This window comes from Nematolebias whitei, chromosome 22 (genome assembly GCF_014905685.2).
Source record: "Nematolebias whitei isolate Nwh7 chromosome 22, NemWhi1, whole genome shotgun sequence".
NCBI lineage: Eukaryota > Metazoa > Chordata > Actinopteri > Cyprinodontiformes > Rivulidae > Nematolebias > Nematolebias whitei.
Window position 1 is genome coordinate 328,603 of NC_056519.1, and position 10,294 is coordinate 338,896.

At 44.1% G+C, this 10,294-nt stretch overlaps 1 protein-coding gene across 1 annotated transcript in view; it reads right to left on the reverse strand.

Moving 5' to 3' along the window:
• The window catches only part of arhgef39 (Rho guanine nucleotide exchange factor (GEF) 39), a gene marked incomplete at its 5' end in the record, with an annotated part of 84,143 nt that overhangs the window by 1,317 nt on the left and 72,532 nt on the right, over positions 1 to 10,294 (reverse strand). The window contains one exon of the mRNA XM_037696093.1: positions 897 to 1,008. Within this exon, the coding sequence (XP_037552021.1) occupies positions 897 to 1,008 (112 nt within the window). The remainder of the gene's footprint in view (positions 1 to 896; positions 1,009 to 10,294) is intronic.

Genomic DNA, 10,294 nt, shown 5'->3' on the forward strand with positions numbered 1-10,294 from the left:
TGGACCTATATCTGGACCTGGACCTATATCTGGACCTGGACCTATATCTGGACTTGGACCTATACCTGGACCTATATCTGGACCTGGACCTATACCTGGACCTATATCTGGACCTGGACCTATACCTGGACCTATATCTGGACCTGGACCTGGACCTATATCTGGACCTATACCTGGACCTATATCTGGACCTGGACCTATATCTGGACCTACCATTCTGTGTTCGTCTGTCTCTCCTTCCTGTCCTCTCAAGCCAGCCGGTCAAAACAGATGGCCGCTCGTCCTGAGCTGGTTCTGTTGGAGGTTTCTTCCTGTTAAAGGGAGTTTTTTCTTCCCACTGTCTCCTCTGTTCTTGCTCAGGATGGGAGACAGTGATGACATGAAGATTCAACACAATCTGCTGCTTTCTCAGATACAGAACTTTTACTGACGGTCTTTAATAATGTCTGAATGTTTCTGTTCAGTGTCCTGAGACGTCTGTTGAGACTCTGCGCTAAATAAATAAACTGAATTTAATAGAGGCAGCCATCTTGGTTTTTGACATGGCAAACCCACACACAAAAATGAACGTCACTTATTTTTCACGGTGTCATGCTCACAACATGCACGTATGGACGAATGAACGGTATTTTGATTTCCCCCTTATCGCTCAGCAAAGGGGTATCAAAAGGTTGGTCATAAAGTTTATAAGATCAATCAAGACTTCTGTTTAGATGAGGAAGACTCTCCACAATTTGTTACTACATGGTTTATTTATAGACAAATCTTAGTCACGATAAACATTTCTATATTACTTTTATCTTCTGCTCCTCAGCCTGTGCTCATTCTGACTCAATGTGCAGCTTGGTCACAAATGTTAAAAATGTCAGGTTCTGGTTCGGTTCAGGAGAACTTACCATGTTTCTCTTGGTACCAGGTGTGCAGCAGTTTGTGTCCACGGCCAATCGAAGAGCTCTGCGGCTCAGCTCATCACTCTGAAGAACCACCGTCTGCTTGGACCGCAGCTTCCTGTCAGCACCACAGACACAGGAGGCAGAACATGTAGAATGAAGGCGCCACACTCGGAGTGTGTTGAGGATAACCATCAGCTACTACCACTTCAACTTTTAGTTCTATATCTGAGAAACTCACCAAAGTGTGCTATGTGTTGTCATCATTGTATGTTGATGACATCATTGCATGTTGACAACATAATTGTATGTTGATGACATTTGCATGTTAATGGCATGTTCCCATACAAAGATGAAATTAGTTCTCTACATTGAACCCATCACACTTGAGACGTACCCAGGTGGAGAGTGGGCAGTTATGTAAGCACCTGGGGAGCAGTTAGGGATTTGGTGTCTTGCTCAGAGACACCACGACATGTGGGCATGGAGGGAGTTGAACCAGCAGCTTTCTGGTCCTGAGTCGCCTTCCCTACCTCTACCCCATCTTGGACCCCCAAAGTAAAACGAAAGCTAATTTAATGTGTCAGCCATTTGCACTGACTCTAAAAGACCATGTTCTGAAAGCTTCGTTAAAAATTCAGCCAGTGGTTCAGAAGATATTTTACTAACTGTACATACACTTTTTGAAATCCCAGAATGGAGACCAGGACAAATCTGTTTGTATTATATTGTCAAAGAAAGAAAATCTCACATTGAAATATTTTGAAATGAACAAAAATACTAAAAGCAACAAAAAATATATATGTTTTTGCTTTTGAATTTTAGTTCAACATTTAAAAATAAAAACAAATGAAAGTGACCTTCAGGGGGAGTGGTGGTGCAGAGGTTAGAGAAGTTGAGACTGTGATCAGAAGGTCGCTGGTTCGACTCCCCTAAGTGACATAAAAATGTGGGTAGATTAGGTGAAGTTTTCATGGAGGAATCTGAGTCGGGGGACTTTGGAGTTGGTCCGTCCATAACTGTAGCTGAGGTCGCTGAGGTAGTTAAAAAGTTCAGAGGTGGCAGAGCTCCAGGGGAGGACGAGATTCACCCTGATTTCCTTAAGGGTCTGGATGTTGTGGGGCTGTCTTGGTTGACATGCCTTTGCAACATCGCATGGACATCAGGGTCAGTATCACTGGATTGGCGGACTGGGGTGGTGGTTCCACTCATCAAAAAGGGGGACCAGAGGGTGTGCTCCAATTATAGGGGGATCCTTATTAGATTCCCTGTAAGGTCTATTCAGGGGTACTGGAGAAGTGAGTTCAATCAATGGTCAAACCTCAGATCCAGGAGGAACAATGCGGATTCTGTTCTGGCCGTGGAACACTGGACCAGCTCTTTACCCTCACTAGGGTCCTCGAGGTGTCATGGGAGTTTGCCCATCCAGTTTACATGTGTTTTGTGGACTTGGAGAAGGCATTTGACCGTGTTCCTCGGGGTACACTGTGTGGGGTGCTCTGTGAGTATGGGATTGGGGGCCCGTTGTTACGGGCTGTTCAGTCCCGATACAAGCAGCTGGGATGAGAATCAGCACCTCGAAATCTGAGGCCATGGTCCTCAGTTAGAAAAAGGGTAGATTACGCTATTCACGTCGAGGGTGAGGTTCTGCCACAAGTGGAAGAGATCAAGTATCTCTGGATATTGTTCATGAATGAGGGAAGAATGGAGCGTGATTGACAGACGGATGTACAGAGCCGGTCTCAGCTTCAGTGAGCAGCCCGTTACTTTTACCGAAGGACGATCCACCTCCGTGGAGTCGTTGTGTTCACCTGGAGGAGACGCTCCGGTGCTTTGAAGCGCCGCCGGACCGGAGCAGAACCGCGCCGCCGGACTGGGCCGCCGGACCGGAGCAGAACCGCGCCGCCGGACTGGGCCGCCGGACCGGGCTGCCGGACCGGAGCAGAACCGCGCCGCCAGACTGGGCCGCCGGAACGGAGCAGAACCGGGCCAGGGATATCTTCAGCCTCTTAGTCTCTCGTGCTTGGAGCGCCGGAGCCGAACTGGAGCAGAACCGGACCGGAACAGTTGCCGACTTCAGCCTCAGCCTCTCCGGTCAGTCTCGCTTTTCACCGGGGGTGCCCCGTGCTGTCGGGTGCTGAGAAGCGGAGGAGCAGCGTGGAGGAGTATCGTGAAGGAGAAGATCTGCGTGGTGCTCGAGTGAAGATCGAAGTTTGTTTGGAGTTTGTAACGGAGCTGCTGCAGGCCTCCATCCAAAATCACCTGGATAATAATTAATTTTATTCCATATCACGCTGTTGGCCCCTGTTGACCTGAAACGAGCTTGGATCATGTCTTTCACGTCAGGAGGATTTTCTGGCAGCTCGCTCTGCTATTTGCTGCGAATTATCAGTTTCTGTTTCGGCCTGTTGATTCTGGACCCAGCATCTGTTTCCCATGGGAGCATCCATCCATCCATCCATCCTTCTTCACTGGGGGGCCGAAGCCCCCCTCAGCCCAACTCAAACTTCAGTTGGGCCAACTCGTCGGGTTTGTTTGCCCATTTGAACTGTGACGTTTTATGGTCTGAAACTTTTCTGCATCATTCATATTACTGTCACTATTTTCAGTTCTCAGATTATCTGGAGTCACTGAATCTTGTTAATACACCTGAATCTGTCCATCACTGCAACTTTCACTGTTTTTGGGTTCCGAATGATCGCGTCTTCATTAATGTTTCTCATGGTTCGATTATGGGGGCTAATTGTCACACTGTTAACTCCTGTAATTACACATTAGTCACAAAAAACTCAAGAAAATGTCTGATAGTAATGTTGTTACTGCTCTCAGGGATTCAGCCCAACCCTGGACCCCCCCCCCACTAATTACAGCACACCAAATGACTTTAAAAATGCCTCTGGGCTTCATTTTCTGCATGTAAACGCTCGTAGCCTTCTGAAAAAACTGGATGCTTTGAAAATCCTGGTCAGTTCTTCTGGGGCTGATGTTATCTTTATTTCTGAATCCTGGCTCAACAAATCTGTAATGAATAATGACGTGGCAATCAATGGACTTAACATCTACCGCTGTGATCGTCAAAAAAGGGGGGGTGGAGTCATTATTTACATTAGAGATTCTCTGGTTTCTAGTCTTGTGACTTCCAAAACAATTCCAAACCAGTTTGAAGCCTTATCTGTAAACATCACCTTGAATGGAGGCCAGATTTTAACTGTAGTAGGTTGTTACCGCCCACCTTCAGTATCAACTGAGGCATTAACTGCCATGAAGGAATTTCTTGGTAATTTAAAATTCAAAGAGATCTTTTTGGCTGGAGATCTCAACATTGATTGGTGTAAGTCGACCCCCCTCTGTGACAAATTCAAGGAATGTTGCTTGTCTTTTAATTTAACCCAACTGATCGACTCTCCCACTAGATTAAATAAAAACCATCCTGAAAATTCCTCCATCTTAGACCTGTTTCTAACTAATATGCCTCACAAATTCCCTGGTACAGGTGTATTCGCTGATCTTTTGAGTGATCACTGTGTGACAGCGGCTTTGAGAGATATTAAACTTCCACCTTCTAAGCCCAGATTAATTCAAAAAAGGGATTTGAAACGTTTTTGTGAACAGTCATTCCTCTGGGATCTGTCTCACTTTGACTGGCATCGTATTCTGTTAACTGATGACGTGAACTCCGCTTGGAACTATTTCCATAATAATTTAATTTATTTCCTGAACAAACATGCTCCTTTTCGTCAGTTCAGAATAAAGGGACGAGACAGCCCCTGGTTTACTCCAGAGCTAGCTGACCTCCTGCACAGGAGAGATCATCTTTGGGCTGCAGCGAGAAAATCTGGCTCAGACACTGATTGGTTGAGTTTTCAACAGATGAGGAATAAATGCACAACTGCTGTCAAAGCAGCAAAACAACTATTTCTTATCTCAGACCCCCAAAAATCTAAATGACCCTAACAGATTCTGGAAAACCATCAAATCTCTCTCAGGCACCCCCCAATCATCTGACCTCCCATCACAACTTCTCATTAACTCTGTTCCTGTGTCAAATAAGCATGAGATCCTGAACTGTTTCAACAAACATTTTGTTGCTTCTGGTTCTTTTTTGACACAGTTACTAATGGAAAATCAGCCGTTTCCCCTAATAACCAAACTTCTACAAATCAAATCCCTCCTACAAGTCAATCCTCAGTTAATCACAGCTTCTCTTTTTCTCCGTTCTCAGTCAGTGAGGTCAATAAACTGTTAAAAGATCTTGATCCTAAAAAATCTGCAGGTCCAGATGAACTTCCACCTTATTTCTTAAGGCTGGCTGCTCATATCATCACAGTCCCTGTGACCCACATCTTCAATCTCTCTATAAGACAAAACTCCATCCAGACACTTGAAAACAGCCTTTGTTCTTCTTTGCTGAAGGGAGGAGACCCCCCCTCACTGAACAACTATCGACCAATCTCTAAACTCTGCATTTTAGCCAAGGTTCTAGAAAAACTGATAAACTCTCAAATCAAAAATTACCTGGACTCATTTAACATCTTACCTCCCCATCAATCTGGTTTCAGGAAACAACACAGCACAACCACTGCTTCACTGAAGGTTCTTAATGATGTTGTTGAAGCACTGGATGCTAAGGATTATTGTGCTGCACTTTTCTTAGACCTGTCTAAAGATTCTGACACTGGATCAGAACATCTTGTGTCATAAACTCTCAGAAACTGGTTTCTCAGAACACACCATTGGTTGGTTCTCTAACTATCTTTCAGATCGGAGGCAATGTGTTCAACATAATGGTACTTCCTCCAGTTATTTAACAGTCAACAATGGTGTACCACAAGGCTCAGTCTTAGGACCCACCCTCTTTACAATCTACATACATAATGTAGGTAAAAACATCCCTAATGCATCCATACATTTCTATGCTGACAACACAGTTGTTTATTGTCAAGCTAAAACTGTTGCTAAGGCTTTCCAGCTTTTGAAATCTGCATTCAACTACATCCAGACTGATTTGTTCCGCCTCAAACTTGTCCTAAATGCCGACAAAACCAAAGGGATGCTTTTTTCAAATAGGAAGTTGGTCCCAGCATTTCTTCCTCCGATTTTATCCTCAAATGGTGTCCCCATTGAGTTTGTTGATTCCTATAAATATTTGGGTATCTTGGTCGACTCACATCTCTCTTTTAAGCTCCATGTGGAAAACTTGATAAAGAAACTGAAAGTTAAACTGGGTTTCTTTTTCAGAAACAAATCCTGTCTAACCCTGAATGCTAGAAAACGCCTTGTATCTGTGACTTTCCTTCCCTCCATTGATTACGGTGACATTATTTACATGAACGCTCCTACAAGAACCCTGCAGATGTTGGATGCTGCAGATGTTGGATGCTGCAGATGTTGGATGCTGTCTATCATGGTGCACTAAGATTCATAACTGGCTGTGATTATCGTACACACCACTGCACCCTGTATTCACTGGTTAACTGGACATCATTAACTTCACGCAGACTCTCTCACTGGTATATTTTCATCTTTAAATCACTTCTTGGTCTGTTGCCTTCATACATCTCCTCCTACATGTCTCTGTGTGAGTGCAGCTACGGAGTGCACTCTCAGGACATTATTACCTGCAGTGTTCCCTCAATGAGGACTGAACTAGGCAAAAGGGCCTTCTCCTATTCCGCTCCTGTTTCCTGGAATATCTTACAAAAAGATTTGAAGCTCTCAACTTTGACCTCTCTAAGTGTCTTTAAGAATCTGTTGGACACCTGGCAGGGTCCAATGCTGACATGTTCCTGTTGTTAGTTTTCTACATTTGTCTTGGAATCTAGCTGTTTTTTGTTTTGTTACCTTTTCCTTTTAGCCATCCTATATGTTAAAAAAAAACAAAACAAAAAAAAACAAAACTGTAGTATGCTTTTTTTTATATAACTGTTTATTGTTGTTGCTGTTGTCCATTGTTGTCATCTTTCTTTGTTGAAATCAGGTCTCTCTTGTAAATGAGTCCTCGAGGCTCAATGGGATTTACCTGTATAAATAAAGGTTGATTGATTGTTGCAGTGTCTGCAGTATTGCAAACTCAGTACCGGTCCGTTGTGGTGGAGAGAGAGCTGAGCTGTAAGACAAAGCTCTCCGTTTACTGGTCTGTCTACGTTCCTCCCCTCACCTCTGGTCATGAACTCTGGGTCCGGACTGAAAGAATGAGATCATGGATACAGGAGGTTGAAATGAGTTTCCTCTGCAGGGTAGCTGGACTCTCCCTTAGAGACCGAGTGAGAAGTTCAGTTATCAGGAGAGACTCGGAGTAGAACTGCTGCTCCTCCACATCGAGAGGAGCCAGTTGAGGTGGTTCATCTGGTAAGGATGCTTCCTGGACATCTCCCTAGAGAGGTGCTTTGGGCATGTCCGACTGGGAGGAGACTCCGGGGAAGACCCAGGACACGCTGGAGAGACTATGTCTCTCTGTTGGCCTGGGAGCACCTTGGAGTCCTCCCAGAAGAGCTGGAAGAGGTTGTGGAGAGAGATGTCTGGACCTCCCTTCTCAAGATGCTGCCCCTGAGAACTGAGTCCAGAACAAGAGGAAGATGATGGATGGATGAATGGATGAAGCACCCACACCTGCCTCCACCCTCATCTGCCCCACTTTGGGCCCTTGAGCAAGGCCCTTCACCCTCACCATCTGCTCCCCCAGGCACCTTGACAGCAGCTCTCTGCTCCACACAGAGGGCTGTGATAGCTCAGTGGTCTGTGGTTGTGTCAGGAAGGACATCCAGCGTAAAAGCAATCACCAAGTCTTCGTGTGATTCACTATGGTGATCCCTGAAAAGGGAGCAGCCGAAAGAAAAAGAAGAAAATAAAGTGACCTTGAGAAAAAGGATGGTACTCATAGAAAAGTTAGTAACTAATCTGCCCACGGGGACAGGTGTGCCGTGTAATCTTCAGTCTTTAATCAATCTGCCTGTTTAAAGGATGACTGGTACTTGTGTTACGCACCATGATATCAAACAGCCCTGGTAATCACAGGGCTGTTTGGTATCATGGTGTGTAACACAATGAACATGGACCACAGGAAGCTGAGGACAAAGATTCATGTTAAAAGCAAAGACTGTCAGATCATCCCCATTAGCTTGATGCTCCTCTGAATACAGCTGCACAGATTATCCAGAAGGTCCACTGGACTGGAGACAACTTCTCTGGACGCAGGGATGGAGAAACCAAAGCATTCTGAACCACTGAATCAAGATGAAGCAGATGTGTTGAACCATTTCAACACATGTGGTGCAGTGTTTGAAGTGAACGGTGCCATCTGCTTGTCAACATCAGCATTTAGTAACAAAACAGGCTCAGCATATAGACATTAATAATTCCTTGTGTTACAGTGTGATTCAGACAGATATATACAGAAGACTGATTGTAATAGACACAGGTGCTGTCAGCAGCTCAGGGGCCACAGTGAAGACTCCCACATACTCGGGCATACTTCAGACTGCAGAGGTCCACAGGTATTGGATTAGAGTCGAAGCTGACGCCCGCAGGGCATGTCCGTACAAAGATACATTTTTACGACCGCATACATGTACTCTGTGTCACACAATAAACTGCCCGGTGACGGACTGTTTTGTATGAGACACCAATGTATTAAATTCCCTTCTTCATCTCTGATCTGGCCTTTTCTTTTGTTTTGTTGCCAAGAGGCAGTGATCTCATCCTCCTCCGTTGATGCCATGACTGAAATAGTGAGAAATGAAGGAATTTGTCACGAGAGAATTAAACTCAGGTCCAGCGTGGCTGTGGGAGGGTCTGGAGATTTCCTGGTGGGCTGGTCTGATGTGTGGACTGCAAGGCCAGCGGTCTTTGTTTTTTTTTTTTTTTAAGAACTTTTTATTAACAACATATAAACACAGAACACCACTGCTGCTGAGGCTGCCAGCTCTCATTTTCATCAAATGACCAATCGGCGACCTCAATTTGTCCCGAAGGTAAATGCCCTTGCCTGCAGAGCTGACTGCAGCTGCTCAGGGTGGACGCTCGAGTATGACGTCACAACCATCTGTGGACAGTGCGCAGTTTCTGCACGGCTCACGGTCCACCCGAGTCTGTGGGAGCCTTTACTGGGAGCCAGCAGCTCAGGGGCCACGTGTGCCAGATCTACTGAGGTTTCTACACACAACCATCTGTGGAGTTTACAGGAAATGGTCCAAAACAAAGAAAATATCCTGTAAGCAGCCGTTGTGTGGATAAAATAAAACCCTTGGTAATGTCAGCGGTCAGACTGGAGACGACAGAAAGACCACAGGAGCTCTGGTTTCAAACAAGGTTCTGCAGAACATCTCTGAACACAACACATCCACCCTTGAAGTAGAGGAGCTGCAGCAGCAGAAGACCACAGCTGGTCTAAGAACAGGAACGGAGGCTACAGTTCACACACGCATCAAACAGCAAGCTTACAACTACACATTTATAAAAGTTCTTAATGAAAATGAATTAAATTAAAAAAAAACTAAATTCATTTAGGATGTTTTCATCTGTGCCATTCTTATTTTCTCCTGCAGGTGGAAGTAAAGACTAATAAAACAAAAAGCAGACAAGAAAAAGGAGCACACATCCCACCAAGTTATCAGAACAGTCTTTTTAAAACATGGTTTTAATAATTTCACAAGTTGTAATAATCTGTTAAAAACATAAAGTGCACTTGTCTAAACAATGGTCTTTAATTAAAGAGTGTTTCTACAGTTTCCATTTCCAAATTCTAACCCCTTTCTTTTTATTTTTATATGAAGAAGTTTGTAAATCTACTGGAGTGTATCAAAATCTGCATTAAAATGAAGTTCTTGTTTTTTTCTCCTTAAACAGTTCTGTACAGATTTGATTTTGTTTTACAATAAATCTTCTGAAAATAAACTACATGTGAAAAGAACGTTTTCTCTAAATGTTCTTTTATATTTACTTTTGAGAAATGATGACACTTTTTTCCCATGACAAAATATTAGGTAGTGTGACAACGTGAATCTTATGTCCATTTGCCCCAACAAGTTAATCTAATTAAATTCCACTTTTTATCACTTTACTTCTGGTTTTACATTTTGGACTATGTTGGTTGCTAAACAATGAAAAGGAAATAGTTAACACGAAGCATCTTACTGCAGAGAATCAGCCATTTTCCACTACATATACAAAATATTACCCATGAACTAACTCAACCCAGCCTGACCAACTTAATCCAATCTACCAACCCAGCTCAACCAACTTAATCTAATCTACCAACCCAGTTCAACCAACTTAACCCAATCTACCAACCCACCTCAACCAACTTAATCCAGTCTACCAACCCAGCTCAACCAACTTAACCCAATCTACCAACCCAGTTCAACCAACTTAACCCAATCTACCAACCCAGCTCAACCAACTTAACC